This window comes from Daktulosphaira vitifoliae, unplaced genomic scaffold (genome assembly GCF_025091365.1).
Source record: "Daktulosphaira vitifoliae isolate Bord-2020 unplaced genomic scaffold, ASM2509136v1 Scaffold_1, whole genome shotgun sequence".
Classification (NCBI taxonomy): domain Eukaryota; kingdom Metazoa; phylum Arthropoda; class Insecta; order Hemiptera; family Phylloxeridae; genus Daktulosphaira; species Daktulosphaira vitifoliae.
Window position 1 is genome coordinate 43,852,959 of NW_026099572.1, and position 19,474 is coordinate 43,872,432.

Consider the following 19,474-nt stretch of genomic DNA (forward strand, 5'->3'; position numbering starts at 1 on the left):
GGGGGGGGGGGGGTGACTGAGTTGTGCGCTTTTTGCCGAGAGAAAAGGTTTCACGGGAAGCCTTAGAGCGAAAAAATAATGTGTCCAAACAAAGACGAAGGGTTAGTGTAGACGGACGTGCAAATAAAATTATAAAAAAACAACCGCACTGACGAAACCGTACAAGACGTCATCGTCTACACGCAGAAATCCTATTACGTACAATTTGCACCGCGGCCGTTTAGGTCTCCGATGCAGTCAAACTGCAGCAATGCGATTGCGAAATACTTGAACAAGGACACCACCTCCCCGTCTCCCTGCTGACTTGACCCTCGTCCGCCCGTTGGGACAAATTCAACTGACACGGTGCGCAGTCCACTTGAAAATCTAAATCTTGAATTAATCATAAACTCGAGTAGTTTCCGTCGCGGTATTTACCTCCTCGACACTGGACCCGAACACGGTGTCATTTACATCTAGTGTTTTTTATACGATCGTCTTTATTCGTATGACAATGGGCGATAAAGTCGGCAGCGAAACAAAACGGTCGCACTGGGAGTCGAATAATCTTACGAACAATTAAAACCGATCGTGTGGGGGCAAAAAAACAAGGAAAGCGTGCAAGAAAATATAGTCAATAAAACGCACCCCGGAATGTGTAATAGGAAAACGTCCGTCTAGGACAGTTAAGGCGGTATCGTAAAAGTTCTGCTGCAACGAAAAAAGACTGGGGGGGGGCGGCAATACGGTCGTTCTCGAGATGGTTTTTGCCGCAAATTTTTCTCCCCTTTCCCGACTCTATCCGCTCGAGTACCCGTTGCTGCAGTGCTATCACCGCCGTTTCTCTTTTTTTTTTTTTTAAGACCAACAACACATCGGCCATAATTTATTGCAGATGTTAGCATACGCGATTTGTATCGGAGAGGCCTAAAAAAAGATTATTATGACCATAAAAATTGCGAAAAGAAAAAAAACGAAGAATGAACGAGGCCGCGCCGTCTCCTAAAAGACAGACGGTTTTTACAACCCTATACATATAAATGCAAGTATGTGTAACCATCCTATTTTATTTTTCATTAAAATAAAGTCTCTGTTGGCCTGCGTTTTATTTATTTTTTTTCCGTTAAAAACTCCGTCTATCGCTCGCCCGCGTTCCTCGTCTCGTCATCGCCGCAAGCCGTTCTGCGAATCTTTAATGACCAATAAAACGTACATTAGCTATGTGTTTGTACATGTAAACGTGGCAGCCAAAGAAATGCACCCCCTTCCTTATGCGCAGACGAAAAAAACCGATAACAATTATACTCCAGACGTTTAAAAAAATGTTTTTATTATTACGATTTTATTTTTTACTTTTCCACCCGTTTGAAATTTGATGGTTTAGCCTCTTTGGCCCTTTACACAATAGCGGACGCGCCGAGAATTACCTCGCGTTAATTATGCGCGCATTACCGTCTGCAGGAAAAGTAAAAAATCTCCGTATTCAAGTCGAGTATGAGGTAGAGGATTTGATTAATCGTTCCCACGACCGCGCCAAGAGTTGGATATAATGATTGCCGAGGTGAGTCGACACATTCTTAAAAAAAATTTACAGGTGCCACGTCTCCGGGCGTGTAGTGTATTTGTGTATTCGATGATGATGATGATGATGATGATGTGTGTGTGTGTGTGTGTGTGTGTGTGAACGAGTTCGCGGTTGTCGGGGAAATAACCCAAAGAAACAAATTACTCAAAAAATATAAAAAATTATTGTCCGTATTATTTCATAGGATTCTGAGACGGGCAACCGATATTGTTTTCACGACCGACGTAATTGGCCCAGGTTGATTTTTTTACTGATTTTTCGCATGTTAGCCGTACCCATAATATTTAACACGAAATTGGCCCAGAGGCCAGTTTTAATTACTATAATCATAGTGTATTTATGATTTTCAATCAAAACTCCAGCAGCTTTGAAAAACGGGTTTTGCCGCCGTAATTGAATTCGCGGTTGCAATTATTACACCCGACAGATCCGGTTAGGTGCGCATACATTTTGTTTCGGACCGACGGTACGGTAAATATCGCGAACCGTTCCATGTGCTAACGTAATGCGCACACTGTCCGTCGACGGAGTGATAACACTGATAACACGGGTAAAACACGAACGACTTACCGGTGGAGAAGTTGACCATGGGCACGTTATTGGTGATGGCGTCGGCCACGTCAGTGTTGAGTCCGTAGATTTCCAACAGTTCCCGGACTGTATTCTGAGCGTATTCTTTGAGTTCGGACTCGTCGTGAGGTTGATGGTGGCCGGACAATGGAGTGGAATGGAAGGCACCGGCCATCGAGAATCGGTGCCTGTCCGGCAACGAGGCCGCCAGCAACAGCGGTGGCGGAGGTGGCGTGGAGACGGCACACGTGAGATCCATCGGCGCGGAACCGTCGTCAACACGAGGCCTCTTGGCCAGGGTCGATCCGGCGCACGCGCTCAAGTCCAGTACCGCGGCGGACGCCGTTACGCTGCCGGTTGTCAAGGTCGTCCCGGATCGTTCGTGGCCGTTGTCGCCCGCACGAGCGGCCGTTTCATCGTCGTCAGCGTCTTGGGAATAGCTGATGTTACGCGGTTGGAAATTCTTGCGCTTGTTACGGGTGCTGTTGTTGTTGTTGTTGTTGATGCTGTTGTTGTTGTTGTGGTGGTGATGATGAATGGCGGCACCTACCGCGCCGCTGTTCTTTGCCCGAGCTAAGCACACAGGCTGTTCTTTGGTATGGTCATCGGGATCGGAGTCGGTGTCTTCGGCGGCCGACGAGTATACCGAGTCCGGGGGAGTTTGCATCTTACCCGCGGCGTGTCGGGCTGCCGCCGGTGCAGCCAACAATCCCGTGTCAGCCATTGTCACCATTCAACCTGAAAAAAAAAAAACACAACATTATTCTACGACCGTTAGGCAACACGTTATATTAGCGTTATTTTATTTCAAGACCAGTGGATTCGTTAGTTTGATAAAAATCTAATAATATTGTTATTTTATAATGTGTGTTAACTACTATTGCTCAGCTAACTGGCAGTCACGCGATGAGCCGTTACATTATTTACTCGGGCATATAAAATTATAAAGTGTATAATCGAAATTTACTGAAAATATCAACTTATCGACCGCACACACAAACAAAATCTCGTTTAGTTCCCAAGCGCTTTACAACCTCAGTTAATGGAATCGGAAACACTCAAATAGAACAACACGCATTTACGTGTGACCGTAAATCGATTTATAATTATACAAACGGCACATCGATGCACAATATATGTACTGTAATGTGTGAGATTAATGGACGTGTTGCAAATCGCCGTACCTCAAATTCACTTTGGGTAACGGCAAAAAATCATTTTTTTTACGGGTTTCTTGAAATTCGTCCCAAACGTGCGCACTCTGTTCACGACCAGCTCACGTTGTTATTAGCGATTGCAATTATGTTTTATAGTGTCCGATAAGCCTTCGGGGGGCGTCGCTAATTCACCGGAGCTAAACGCACATTTGAGTAACCGACTGACGTGTGGTCGTTTTGACCAAGCGCAGACGGCGCAAAAAGAATGCGTCACTGGAGATAACTCTCGGGAGGCGAATGTACCGTCCAGAGTGGCGGCAGCGACCGCGTCGTACGCATACAATGACACACATCGGTGTGAGTGTAACAATAATACAAATAGGTAAACAATAGCCATCACGTCCATCGAATCGAAATCATCGAGTGTGTATGGAGCCGGCCGCAGTGTATGTGCCGGCGCCTCTGCGCTCCATAATACACGGGCGCAGCAATACACGTTTGGGTGCCTACGAAAACAGTAATAGTGGCGGTGTGGAAACAGTGACGGCAGTATTAATAATGGCAGTGGCAATAGAATATTCTTTTATACGCGTATCGCGTCGTTATTAAATACACGTCGTACAGCAACTCAGCTTCCGGGCATCGGTGTCCTATTCACCGGCCGCGGCGGGCGACATCCATCGCGGCGTTAACGCCGTCAACAACGTGTTCACGACGTCCTGTCGCCACTACTGGCCGTCGACAGCGCGTACTATAAAAGAATAAAATAATTGGTCCGCCGCCGCTGTCTCATAACTGCTTTATGATAAAAGTGTATCGGCAGGTCGTGGGAGAATTTTTCGCAATGCAATTAATTGTACGACGTCCAGTGGACAACAAAGTCGTTTTGCTTCAGGAGCCGCGTTCACGTCGCGAGTCATTAGCCAATGCGAACGGACGCTAAAAAACTAACGGGCGTTACGCGTTTGGGAAATTTTTTGGGAAAACCCATTTCGAAATGGTAAATTGTTTAAAGCGCGCGGTTGGGTTGGAATCGAATAACACTGGACAACAATCGGTTTTGAAAAAATATCGGACCATCAACGACTGATGAAGAATATGATAGATTCGTGTAGGTCGTAAAAAACACTCTCGGGGCAATGATTTCCTTCGATCGGCAAACTGGAACACGCCAAATAAGACGAAAACAGGACCTGATACACGACAGCGGCCGCGGTAATTAATATTCTCGAAACGTTCCATGTAACGGAATGTGTTCGCGGGAGAGATTAATAAAAACCTTTACGAATTAGTGAAAAAAACGTACAATTGATTTCTAAAACACGGCCTAAGGTATACAAAGAGATTTTTTCAAGGTCTGGACGGTGGAGCGGCAGAGAAAGCTGCGCAGAAAAATTCAAGGATCCTCCGAGGAACTAATCGTGGAGAGTGCGCTGAATTTTTACGCGCTGTGCGGAAACTGTTATCGATTTGTTGATCGGACGGTCAGGTGAGTCATTAGTCGCACACGAGCTACTTAACCGTGTCATCCCCCGGCAACGGTGTAAATAATACACGGCAAAAAAATGGCCCATTAGATCGATGAACCGCATCCACACGATATTGTTGTCGTACCGGGGCTGCAGTGTTTTGGGTCGATTACCCCTCGGTGGCGGTCCGACATTATAATATGTCGATGATCGAGGGGGACGGCCGTTTTTGCGGATCGATAAAATAATAATAATAACAATGCGACTCAGCGCGCTAATAATAATAATAATATGAAAGCCAACAGATGCAAAATAGGAAACGTGTAATATTTATGCTAAAAAACATATAAATAGGGTGTTTCGAGTGGCAGCCGGTCGGGTTAATGACGGCCGCATATTATGTGTACGAATTGCCGGTCGATATATTGTTTTAATATTAACATGTTGTAATAAAACCAACTGCGGACAAACGTATGACTTTTGTAATATAATTCGGGTTTGTAAATTATTCGTAAAAACAATGGGAGTTGGGTTTCACACTGCAGGTAACCTTTTTGCACTCGAATAATAAAATCGGGTTGCCGGAAACAACTAAAAAAAAGTAATAATAATAATAAATAAATACACGAATATTAAAACGAAAAACGCTGACACCTGGCTACCGATACGAAGACATTGGCTGTATGGTATTTTACGAATACAACGCGAGTACACATAAAAAAAAATACACACACCTATAATTTTATATTGTTTCCGATCGTGTACTTAACAGGTGTGTGTGTGTGCTTTGCTCGTCCGTTAAATGTTTTAAATTACACATTTTTAATAAACAACTTATATTATCGACCGTGTGAAATACGAAACGTTTTGTATAGAATTTTTAATGGAGTCGTTTGGAAACGACGACATAAAAATACTAATGACGATTCCTGATATATACAAAAAGGGTAAAAATGTAATTCGCACGGCCGCCGAAGCAGTTCTTCCGAGCAAAGTAAAAAACAGCTGTCTCGCGCGGCCAGGTGCTCTGCACTGTGCAGTGCGTGTGAGTATCGGCAACGTTCATTAATTGCTAAAAAAAAAAGGGAGACGATACACGCGAGAGATGAACGCATTGTTCGAACGTAATGTATGCAGAAATCTTATTGATCGTTGTCATTGCGACATGATTCGTAATGGCAAACCGACTTTCTGATTTATTCAGCGGCCGACTCTCTCCAGAAGTGAATATTTTAAATGTCATATTTAATAACGCAACGTGTCGGTGCCCCGGTGGAGTCGAGTTTTGCACATTTGTAATGAATGACTGTACAAGCCGAGGGGGCGGCGACACGTTGTCAGCTTTNCATCCACACGATATTGTTGTCGTACCGGGGCTGCAGTGTTTTGGGTCGATTACCCCTCGGTGGCGGTCCGACATTATAATATGTCGATGATCGAGGGGGACGGCCGTTTTTGCGGATCGATAAAATAATAATAATAACAATGCGACTCAGCGCGCTAATAATAATAATAATATGAAAGCCAACAGATGCAAAATAGGAAACGTGTAATATTTATGCTAAAAAACATATAAATAGGGTGTTTCGAGTGGCAGCCGGTCGGGTTAATGACGGCCGCATATTATGTGTACGAATTGCCGGTCGATATATTGTTTTAATATTAACATGTTGTAATAAAACCAACTGCGGACAAACGTATGACTTTTGTAATATAATTCGGGTTTGTAAATTATTCGTAAAAACAATGGGAGTTGGGTTTCACACTGCAGGTAACCTTTTTGCACTCGAATAATAAAATCGGGTTGCCGGAAACAACTAAAAAAAAGTAATAATAATAATAAATAAATACACGAATATTAAAACGAAAAACGCTGACACCTGGCTACCGATACGAAGACATTGGCTGTATGGTATTTTACGAATACAACGCGAGTACACATAAAAAAAAATACACACACCTATAATTTTATATTGTTTCCGATCGTGTACTTAACAGGTGTGTGTGTGTGCTTTGCTCGTCCGTTAAATGTTTTAAATTACACATTTTTAATAAACAACTTATATTATCGACCGTGTGAAATACGAAACGTTTTGTATAGAATTTTTAATGGAGTCGTTTGGAAACGACGACATAAAAATACTAATGACGATTCCTGATATATACAAAAAGGGTAAAAATGTAATTCGCACGGCCGCCGAAGCAGTTCTTCCGAGCAAAGTAAAAAACAGCTGTCTCGCGCGGCCAGGTGCTCTGCACTGTGCAGTGCGTGTGAGTATCGGCAACGTTCATTAATTGCTAAAAAAAAAAGGGAGACGATACACGCGAGAGATGAACGCATTGTTCGAACGTAATGTATGCAGAAATCTTATTGATCGTTGTCATTGCGACATGATTCGTAATGGCAAACCGACTTTCTGATTTATTCAGCGGCCGACTCTCTCCAGAAGTGAATATTTTAAATGTCATATTTAATAACGCAACGTGTCGGTGCCCCGGTGGAGTCGAGTTTTGCACATTTGTAATGAATGACTGTACAAGCCGAGGGGGCGGCGACACGTTGTCAGCTTTTAAGTCGCGTGGTGAATTTCATTTTGAAAGTCGATGGCAAGTACACGACGCGTGTAGTACTCGACCGCGTGGAATACAACGCTGCGACTAAAGGCATACTGCGTTTGAATGTGTAGCGTACGTATAGGTGTTGACAAACGCGGCCATAATAAAGTGTACGAGGCACACGAGATATGTTGTCCCGACAGAATGGTGTACATTATCGTTGTAATGTCAGAGTTGTTGTCGTCGTCGGCCGAGCAACGTCCGCGTATTAATATTGCGAACACGACAAACGCGCGGCGTGGGCGCGAGACAGGATTGTATGCACGCGGACAGTTTTACGCACATGCGACAGCACAGAAGTGGTGCGAGTACAAGTCGTGTGAACGGCAAACGTCAGCGGGGAACACTGCGTATGTTAATATTATTATCGTATTGATTAATAATTTATCGGAGACGTTAACGGCGGTACACGAAGTGGACGTCGACATGTATAAAATAACAAAAAACGAGCACAATAAAAAATAATAATACGAGACAACGGAGCCGTGTAGTTTCCACGGGTAATATCGGCCGGTGTAGGCGCCAGCCAACCAAACGCGGCCGCCGATTGGTTACGCCGTGGTACGTACACAAAGTCTTCTGGTCGCCGTTCGATTCCATCACAATGACTTAGCTGCCGTTCTATTGTAGTCGGTCGGTACGTTAATCCTCTCACTTTGACACGTCGATGGCACGTTGTTGACGATTTCGCCCGAAAATCCGTCAACGTGTTGCGCGTGGGACTCGTTCGCCGAACACTCCAAACGGCGATATTGACGCGCGTGTCGTAAGAAATTAGACGCCCACGCGCCTCGGCTTACCTGTGCGGCGTACAAACTGCGACCGACTAGTTCTGTGGATCGCCCGCGAAGCCACTTTATTGTTTGCATTGTTTTGCACGCACGCTAAAAAATCGCGACCATTGTTCGCGGAATGGGCGTGTGTGGGTTATTTGGCTAAGTACACGACGTCCGACGGTGTTGGGTACATTCGTTTGTTTGGCCCGCGACATTTTCATGGAAAAAAAACGCCCACGCTGCGTAAATGATTTCACTTTAAACGTTCGAGTTGCGTCGACCAAATTTTAAATTATAATTACATTATATTACAATCGCGCGTGTAATTAAAACGCGTGTCTTTGTGTGCATCGACGAAAAAGAACAATAATAAATCTTTGTTTTTGTCGAAAAACCGAAATAATTATGATCGGCTCGGCGGGAGCGGAGTAGAAGGAAAAAAATAAATACGGCCAACGAGTGTGTCTGCCGGCTATCTCGTACGAAATGATAAATGATCCCGAAAAAAAATTAAATAACCGAGCCAAGCAGTCAGACAGTCTTAATAATAATAATAATATCGTCTGTAAAAGCGCATATTACACAGACACTGCAGCTCCCTGCAACAAATCCGACGGTTGTGTACAAAACGAGTAGACCTTCCGTTGATATTCTCGGTCTTTTTATATTTTTTAATTAAAATATGATTAACGAGCCAGTAACGCGATGGGTACGGACGTTAGTTAGCCGTAGCGGTGAATCGCAGATAAACCCACTGCCGCGGCAACTCCTTTCTAGACGTCACACACTCATTTTTTTGTACACAAACGGAATCTATTTAACCGTTCAAGGATATTCGTCGAAGCGACGCAATACATCACGTTTGTACAGAAAACGAATTTCGTAAAAAGAACCGAGTTTAGTTGGTTTTATTTTTTTGGCAGACCATCGCTGTTTTCAGAAGAAAACGCGATTGTTCTCCGCGTCTTTACAGTGACTCACATTTATTAACATCTACATGTGATGTTTTCACATCCGAAAAACGGCACCGGGCTTTATAGACTATTTTTCATTAAAAATAATGACTCACGTCGAATATTAGTGTTTACGACGGCGGCGGCCGTTCCCTTTCTATTTAATACAGTAGGGAAGAATTAAAAAAAAAATTCAACTTCTATTCATATGCAAACACATACACACACACACGCGGACATCAGTAGGTACCGAGTACCCCTAGTAACGAGTTATCAAAGAGTATTAAAAAAAAAAAAATACCCCTTTCTGTATTTTATTATTGCTATTGTGTTTGTTTGTCGGTAACCCTTACGTTCTCTCGTTTTTCCCGATAAATGTATACACGTACACAGTTCCCATAGTCCGTTATTAATATTTGCATAAGTCGACCACCGCCATTTTGAAATCACGAACCCGTTTTAAGTTTCCTTTTGTTTAACGCGCTCCTCTGCCATCAATTTTTCCCAACACATCGTTTTATCGATCACCGTACACGATGTGCAATGGTCATCTCCCCGCATTTTAATCCTTGCCCGTGTCGCCCGGATCACGTTTGTCAATGCCCTCGTGGGATTTCCTATCGGATGCCGCCTTTCTACATGCACTTGCGACGTCCGACCGTACGACTTTTTTCGGCCGGTTCTTCTGTTCGATGCGGAACGAGGTCGGAATATCGTCACAGGCCTTTGGGCGGTCCGCGCGCCTCACTACTATGTCGGTACGGTTGCCAAACACGAGCACTGGCAAAGTGAAACGAACGCAAAAATGACAAGAGAAAATCCGTTCCGAGCGAATATCGAAAAAATCACAATTGTGCGGAGCGGAGATGGTAATTATCCACACGGTAGTTACAGCCATCCGGTTTCAGGCCCCGGCGGGGCTGAGTAGTCGGACTGTGGCGTTTGCCGAATTCTCAGGATCTCGCGTAAAACAGACCCGTTTGCCGACACGAAAGCGCATCGAAGCAGAGGACGTGATGGATTACGTGGTGAAATATGGAGAGCGAACACGTTCATAACGTTTTCATTGATAAACGCGCGACGAGTCGTTGCACCGGCCACGGGAAGAAGACGCCCGCGAGTATCTTATTCTTGGGATTATAACTCACGGCGCTGCGCCATAACGTATATTATAATATATGTATTTTTTATATTGTACTTAATGAATTTGTTTCGTGTGATTCGCGGCCGTTTTGTGTGTTACTATCAAAAGTGAAAGGATGTAACACGTTTGTTATGTTAATAAGATTTATTTAATACAAACCAAAGAGTGTGTGTGTGTGTGTGTAGCTCATTCGGTGAATATGTAAATGCACGATTCTTTTGTCGGGTATTTACAATATTTTCGTGTAATCTGTCATAATGAATGCGGCGCAGCATCCGACTCTATTTTTGTATAAAAAATATATTATGCGTATCTTTTGAAAAAAAAAAAACCCGCGGGAACCGATCGCGGGTACACGTTTCGTGTATATTTTTTGTTTTGTAACCGGACTGCGGTGGAGCTGGTGCAAATCCTCGCGGTAAAAGGAATACGCCGGTTGCGACACTCGACAGCTTTTTGTTCGACTGCCACAATAAAACGCTCTTTTTTATTTTCCAACGGTATCGGTCGGAAATTGAATTCAGAATCGGACGTTGGGCTTACACGCGCACCAGAAATCGTGACGAGACCGGACCGGTTGTGTATCGAGTGAACGACTCGTCGTTGGGTGAGCAACGGAATTCAGAAAATGGTTCGTTAGCCGACGGCTTAAAATTTCAAGATAATTACCATCCGCGCGTGTTATCAATTTGCCGTGTTATTTATTTTTATGGTTTTTTTTTTGGCAAATCTGTTAATCTGTTTACCTCGTTATCGCGGCCTTGGATTTTTTTTTTCAAACTGCGAATTTCACCTTATGCGTTTTACATAAACGTAATGTTACAATAAAGCATTTGAAACGTTAATAATGCCGTTCGTCGAATGTGTTTTTTGATCGCCGGCCAAAGTCGACAACGGCACAGAATGCATTATTTCGCTGTTATTTCTTTTGCGTGCGGAATTCGCATTATCCGCTAGAGCACTTGTCGTGTTTCACATTACCATTGCCGTCGCGTACAGCGGTTTATCATAACGCAGACTTACAGCTGTTGAACGAATAATGGGGCGAGTACCTAAATGACCTAATAATTTCATAGAAACGAATGGCATAAGATTAACAGTATCCAATCGGGTACGGGGGTCAATTATGCGCAACCACAACGTGCGAATAGATCTAAAGAATCGCGCCGTTACGTCAGACGACATAAAGCAGTGAGGTGTCCGTCAATTTCTTAATTGGGTCTCGAATATTTAACATTAATTACACTCCGGTCGGGGGCTGTCGTCACGAACGGTACGCGTTTTTATTGCTTTTCGTGGTAAACGACCTCGCGGCAGTCTCCGACGTGTCTCCCGATTGGAGATCACACGCGACAGATAAGCAAAAACGACACGATGACGTCCGCGACCCGCCAGGGTATTGTGTTATTATTTGTTAGTGTGCGCCGCCGACGGTCGCGTGCCGAGGGGCAGCGGAGGCGGGTCGTCCATAGGGAGAACCGGTTCATTCACGGTCCGTTTGCGTCCGTAGTCACCGTCCACGTGGTGTCGACCGCGTACGACAGCAAACGACGGTAGCGGTGCCCGTCGAAAGATTTATAACTTTTTTTTACCTTTTTACCTCCGACAGTACATAGGCGTAGAGTGTTTTCCGCGTGTGTGTGTTTTTTTTTTAAGTAAACGGTTGATGAACATATGGAGATCTTCGGAGACGATCTGAATAATGACGTCGATACGACGAAAAATAAACAAATTTTAATGGACACAACGTTTTGCGAAATCGTTTAATTTTGTACCGAATTACAATGAATAGGTTTTTTTTTTTGAAAAACTACCAATCTAGATAGTCATTATAGAGGAGGTCGCCAACTCGCAAATCGATCTATATTTGTATTTTCAAGTGATAAGCCAAATTCGGTATTAGAAACTGCCGCAGTTGTTTTTTATCCTTGAAAACTACTATGACTATATGTCAAAATCAAAAAATACTTTATAATAAAAACATTGGAGAGTACGTTTAAAGGTGAATGCATACGTATTATATTTAAAAAAAAAACAGCCGTCATAGTGTTAACCTTTTTGGATCATTATTATATAGGTACGACAACGAAGGGAAAAATAATAATAATATATATCCATTAACACGTTTTACAGGCGCGGTCGCTGTTTTTTTACTTCAATACATTCATCCGTATATATATATATTTATAATAATATACATTTTATATACACGTATATACGAAACGATCAGTATTCTTGGCGTTTTTACAATAGACCCGAACAGAGATAATAATCACATCACACACAAAACCTTACAATCTTTTTGTTCTCCTATACGACGGCGTCGATCAAGTGGTTCTCAGCTGGAAACAATATTAATTATACGTTAATTGCTCTTTTTGTGAATACTTATGGCGCGCGGACTATGACAAAAGGTGGAAATCATAGCGTTTGAAAAAAAAAAAAAAAAAAAAAACCGAATAAAAAACGTTAGAAGAAAAAATGTGTAATACAAGAATAGAAAAAGAATAAAAAAAATCAGACGTCTCTGTGCAGTGATAGTTTACTTGAATATTTGCGGTTTAACTGTTCACGTACTGGTTCAAACCAGAGCACCGGCGTTGAAGAGCTGACTGATGAGCGGTTTGCGTCTCATGACGGCCGGGTGTACGACCACAAAGTTTGCATAAAAAACAACAACGGCGCGCGGAGAATATGATCAATGAAACAATGGAATTCGCTTTGAAAAAATATAACGAAAAAAATACGTCACGTTAAAAAATTGACATGGTATAATTTTCGGGTCCCGAGGCGTTACGTTTTTACGATGAATTGTAAAAAAAAATTTTACCATAGACGCTGATGGAAATCTCTCGGAATACACTTCCAATACACCGTCGTATTGGTCGATTTACATTATCTTGATCGCGTTCAAAACTGGTCTAGTTTACGCTGGTCAAACGAGGCGAACTCGCTGCATGATAATGTTCTAGTAGTATTATTATTATTATACGGAGCGTTCAATAATAATAATAATATAATGGCAAAACGCAAAATTAAAGTAAACGGGTTTTCTAAAAAGAGAAATAAAACGTACAACCGCGTTATACATGTGGGTCACTTTTTTTCTGCACAAATCGACGGTATAAAAATTATAACGACCGACTTTTGGCCGTCGTCGCGAGTAATTTTGACGATAAAAAAAAAAAAAAANNNNCAAGATTTTGTAAAAAAAAAAAAAAAAAAAAAGTGTTTTTTTACACGCGCGCCCGGTCGGTTCGGGCGAATGTCGTAAAAAAGTCTGAGCGGCGGCGTTATTGGTTTTTTACAGACGGTAATGTATTCGCGTCTGTCGAGGAAGGAAAAAAGAAATGATGCAGTCTTTGTTGTGTGTTTAAACTGCTTTCCAGTATTGATCCGAAAAGTTTTTTTGTTTTATGGCGTTGGACGACCGTTTACTAGGAATGAGTTAGGGTCAGGGATTGGAGGAATTAATATTTTTCGTTCTGAGAACGAAAAAACAAGTGGGACGCGGTAAATAATTATCGTTGCGGCCAAATTTTCCAACGCCTGTTTATTTAACGTTCATTATCATTGACCCAATAGGTACATAAAACGGCGGTGACTGCTGTCGCAGAATAATTCCCATAACAACAATCGGCGACCGTTTTTTACATAAAACAATGCGATCGACGTGCCGGCCGGCCGTTTCCTTCGTTAAGTTGAGCCTCTTTCTCTATTCTTCCCGATCCGTTTAGATAGAAAGCACATAATAAAACAACAGCGTGTATATTGTTAACCCAGTCGATGCGTCGGCGATTATTCTGCGTACACAATATAAAAAAATCAACGCAACTAAACAGTATTAATTCGTACATAAGATAATACAGCGGTGCATGTATAATATGCTAATCCGAACTGCTCCCATTCCACGGAACATCGGCCGCCTGCATTTGCCGATTGCGGTGTACCGGTTCTGTGCACTCGACGCCGCCGCCGCCGCAAAATCTGCACACAGCCGAGCATTATTATAATGCATTCGAATGCGTCGTTTGTTGTCGTCCGCTGCAGCGGCCAGTTCAATCGCGGACAACGTTGCCGTCCAGGTTTGCCAGTACGCCCAACCCGAAAGTCCACATATTAACACCGTACGTGTTGTGTTCACGCGCACGCTAATGTGTTAACACACTCGTCAAGTACGCCGTCGCAGGCGTTGCGGTGTGATACTCTCCGGTGAATTATTCGTTACCGTACAAGTGTGCGCAACCCGTCGGCCGTAACCATCGCAGAGGTAGCGCCGCCTTTTCCTGTGCGACTATATCGAATTGCCGGGGCGCAATTATGTTTTTTACCGTCTCTAATAGAGTTATCCGTTGTATTAGGTTGTCGTTCGCTGAACAATCGGTGCAAACGCTGATGATTTCTTAGAGGATAAAAAAACCAGATTGTCGTACAAGAGAAACAATTTAAACGAACGGCATTATCCCCTTGGCAACCATCTCGGTCGACATCTGGATTGCCGTATTTTCCATCCTTTCGTTCGTATTTTTATTATTTCTACAGTTTTTTTGTTTTATATTAATATTACACACCACGCGGACCGCAAAAACTTCATCTCCGCGTCGCCTAACTCGGCGTGTGCGTGAAAATAAAAAACATTCATTATAATGTGTGATCGCACGTCAACCGTATGTATTTATAAAGAAACTCCAGAGAACAGAAAATATCCATTGTGACGCTGAGGAACGGGACGGGTACAAGAGGAGAGGGTTAAGAGCCATATGGTTCTTGGTTTGTATGAGTGCGTATGTTATAATAATAACACAGTCGGCAGAAATCTCTCGTGTGCGCGCAAGTGTACGTATAAAAGGATAAAATATATATATATATATATCTATATATCTATATACATATTAATTAAAAAAAATGATAATAATAATTCCCCCATACCCCGAACGAGAGATAATAATATTATAAACACTGCACGGGAGGAGATTTTTTTTTTTTACCAAAAGGAAAGGTTTATGGTTCCCATATTGTATACCAACAGCACACGGCGGCCACGTGAATTATGTCTTTGTTTGTTCTCGGCCGCTTTTTCGGCGTTTCCAACGTATTACAGACATTGCTGTTTTCGTATCGACGTACAATATTAATTTTTTTATCCGACCACAGTGTAGCAATGCGTCGTGTGTTGCATGTCGGCGATCAGTAAAGACTTAACGCAATAATAGTTTTCCTCTGTTCCGATAAAGACCCAACCGTCTCGACTGTAACGCCGAGACAGTCGATCGGCCAACACATTAGATGGTTGTTACGATCGCCACGGGCCTATTTCCATCCGGGTGCTCGAGAGTTAATCACAACAATAATAAAAATAACAGTTGATTAATATATATATATATATTCATTTTAATAGCTTATAGATTTTTATTTTTATTACAAGAAATATCCGTCGTCATTACATGCACTGCAGGCACTCCCAGTGGCGCACTCACGTTCAAGTGGGTCGACTGGATTCCACTATGTTTGTTTTTCATATAATCGTTCAGCTTTTATCGAAACGCATTTTTCGGGTAAAACAATATTGTTTTTTTTTTTTTTTTTATCGTGCAATTATTAATTTCCGCATATTTGTAGCGGGAAAAAAAATCAGTAAATTTGTGGAATTATAACAAAACATTCGGTAACTATAAAATTAAACATGTAATAATTGAGTTTTTTACGAGGGTTAAAATAAACGCCCAACTCGTTTGCCCCGTCGTCGGTTATTAGCTGCATCGCCTACGTATTTCAAAAATGTATTGTTCGTTGATATTTTGACTCATATCCAATGGAAATCTGCATCGTGCGTTTCATCATTCCGTTTGATTTTTATTTCATAGTGATCGCTCACTTATTGTGGGTTATGATTTTCGCATTAAAAAACCATATCCGTAATTAAGTAAAACATGGGAACGGTCGGCCGCAGGCAGTGCATTAATGTAAAGGTTATACGCCACAGTGACTTGTATGCGAAAAAGCCAGTTTCGGTGAAATGTAAAACTTTATTAGCTCGTGAGGCGTTAACGTCCTGACTTTAGTTGAAATGCACTTAATATTGCTTGCAGGGAATGTCGGCGAATAAAATAAAAACAAATAAAACACCGATTACCGGTAATGAAAAAACCACACACACACACACACAGTCACGCCGATGTTACTACGCCTCCGTTGATAATCTCGCAACGATTTAATTATTTTATTTTGAAAATATTACAACTGTCGACAACACTGAGCTGTTTATTGGGCAATTAATACATGACGACAAAATCATTTTTGTACAATACGCGCCATGTGTGTTCACAATGACGGACGTTCATCGAATGCCAAAAAATTCCGAGTAGAAATAAAAAAAAAAATCTGGTTTTTCAAGCGTTTCGCGTAAAATTTTGTAATCGGTTGTAAAATTCATCTCATGTTATTATTTGGTTGTACGTCATCCGGACACGGTAGGTGGGAGTAAAAACGCTGTAAAAACAAATACGCGTATATACTAATTTTTTACTGGAATGTTATGTTCGGGCAACGGCGTACAGATCACAGCGACACACGGCGCTCTATCAGATACACATGTACTATTTGTTCACTGGCACAGAAAGAACAAACAGTAGCTCTGTCGTAAAGAAGAAAAACCCGCGCCCATATCCGGTGCATCGCAACACTGTGTACCCTTAAACGTGTAAAAATATGAGTAAACACGAAAAAACCAAATTAACCGTTTCCCGTGTCCTTCCGCGGTAGTAAAACTATTATTATTTTCAGTTTTATCCGAAATCCTCCGCAGTTGTTGCGCCTAAACACGGGCTACGTCGTTTTTTATTCCATACGCCTACCGACAACCAGTCGGGCAGACCCGAAAGCGCCGAAAGGAACGTTTAGAGTCTAATAAGAGTAAGGACGCGGAGTGTAATACCGTCGTTTTAATAGTGAGAACGTACTCGAATTTTAGACTTATTTAATCAAACGTCAGTGTCTTTTATATGTCCGTTCGGTTGGGTGTCGAAGCTGATAAACGGATTTTTATTAGTTTGCTCGAGCGAGCAATGAAATTTGTCACTCTATTTTTTTTTTTTTTAATAGCAACTGGCACATGATGACTACGCTCAGTAATATTTTTCAACGAAAACCGTTCAAGAAATTACGCGATTTAAAATTAGTATTTCTTAAATTAGTGTTTTCTCGAGTTGCGCGTGTGAGGTAATATAATGTTATGGGTACACGACGAATGTTTGAAATAAAAAAATGAAAACGTTTTCGATTCGGTTTTTGTTTTTCAGCGTCAAACGAGTGTTGACGACGAAAAAAAACTGTATTTTTAACAAATATTCAGCACAGGTAATAGGTCGAAATATAATATTTATTATTTCAGTGTAATTGTGTTTATATTTGGTCGATTTCCTGTGTACAGGTGCGAAAATGCGACTTCTTTCCGGAAACAAAAAAAAAAACAAATAAAATTGAAATTCTACGCATAAAAACTGCGACCGTAAGCACAGCGATCGTTACGAAATCGAAATAAAAAATCGACAATAAGAATTCAGAAAAAAAAAAATCAAATAACTGTGGCGACGTTAATTCCTTTTTAACCGCGTTCATTTTATTCGTTCCATTTCCTATGCGATTTTTATTTTTTTTATGTGCCTACAATATTATATGTTGGAAGAAAAATTTTTATCCAATAATTTCATAAGCGCATGTAACCGGAGAACATCAGCAGTATTTTTATGTGTATTTAATTATTTCATTTTTTATTTTATTTTATTAAAAAGAACGTTTCAGAGATAACGAGACGTGATAATTACACGTTTAGGTCAACTATAGACGCACCTGGTCTACTTAAATTTTTTTTTTTTTCGTGTGTTGTTCGGATTCATATTTTTTAACAGACCAACGCGAATTTATCGGTTATTTATTATTATTTTTTTTTTCATTTAATTTTACACCGATGCCACTTCACGTCCGACAACGTTACGTGCGAGATAAGGTCGGATTTCGCGAATTTCAACAAATTTCCTCAACGCGCCAACGACCGCAATTATTTTAATGTTAATTTTATCAAAGACACAATTGCGATTCTCACACTACAACAATCGTATTTTTTTCCCGAAGCTTTCCACCTGATAGGAAGTTGGATGGTATTTTTTCAACAATTCAAATTTGCTAATCTCTTAAACACACTTTGAACTTTTAGAAGATAATCGCTCTTTTTACCGAGAAGTTCAAATCATGGTTCGCGTGCACGGGGTACGTTGAGACTTAACAGAAAACTTAACGATTATTATCAACAACGGCGACCGGTAATCTCACTCGGTCAAGTAGATAACATTCGTGTAAATTTATTAATAATATGCCCGTTGAAATAGTTAATAAAATATGTGAGACTTGATTATTAAATTGTATTCGTTACTTACAATAGCAATTTTTGTGTGGTGTGCAGTTACATATACACACGCCGCTCTGGATACGCTGGTCGGGTCCACGATGACAGTTGCACAAATAATGAACTGTATAATACAATTAAATATTTAGAAAATTCACGTTTACCGTGAATACTATGGTTAATTAACAAACAAATAACAAATTAAAAAACAAACAAAAAAAAATATATATCAAATCGATCGTAAATGTCAAGATTTTCAATAAATACAGGTGTTGTAACATACGCGAGTAAATTACATAGATTTAGTTATTTTTCAACTTTTTAAAGAGCGGCACATTTGTGCTCGGTCGGTCGGAAAATTCGCACTGATCTTTTCGTACGATAACCGTGTCAGAAAGTGTACGAGTAAAAATCCTCTCGACAGTCGTCCCGCAGACTGGCCGTTATTACGCACTGTTTTTTTATTAATAATAATTTTTTTATTCGCACTTATTTGGCTACGACGGCGGCAACGACGACGACGACGACGACGACGACTACGAGTAATCCCGCGGTGCGTTTCTCGTGTGTGTCGGGTGGCGGTGCCAATGCGGTGGCCAGGTGACACTGAAATGTAAAATTCGAAAAGCAGGAAACCCTTCGTATCCCCACCGAAGCGGCGGCGACGGCGCCCGATCGGCCGACCCGGACCGCCCGCCCTCCCGTCGCCGGACCGCCGTCTGGGCGCGGCTCGTTCGCGCGAGCAGGGGAACGGATTTTCGAGTCCAATGGCCACACGTCTCGCCGGTTCCCTCCAAAAAAAAATATATTCGAACCCACCTAAA

At 41.8% G+C, this 19,474-nt stretch overlaps 1 protein-coding gene across 2 annotated transcripts in view; it reads right to left on the reverse strand.

Annotated features, from left to right (window-relative positions):
• The window catches only part of LOC126906902 (zinc finger protein castor homolog 1), a 50,179-nt gene extending 30,917 nt beyond the window's left edge, over window positions 1-19,262 (reverse strand). For both annotated transcript variants that reach the window (XM_050687842.1, XM_050687833.1), the window contains exons 1-2: window positions 18,682-19,262; window positions 2,135-2,872 (exon numbers count right to left, since the gene is read on the reverse strand). In XM_050687842.1, the coding sequence (XP_050543799.1) occupies window positions 2,135-2,867 (733 nt within the window). In that variant the 5' untranslated portion in view covers window positions 2,868-2,872; window positions 18,682-19,262. The remainder of the gene's footprint in view (window positions 1-2,134; window positions 2,873-18,681) is intronic.
• Between the last annotated feature and the right edge of the window lie 212 nt (window positions 19,263-19,474).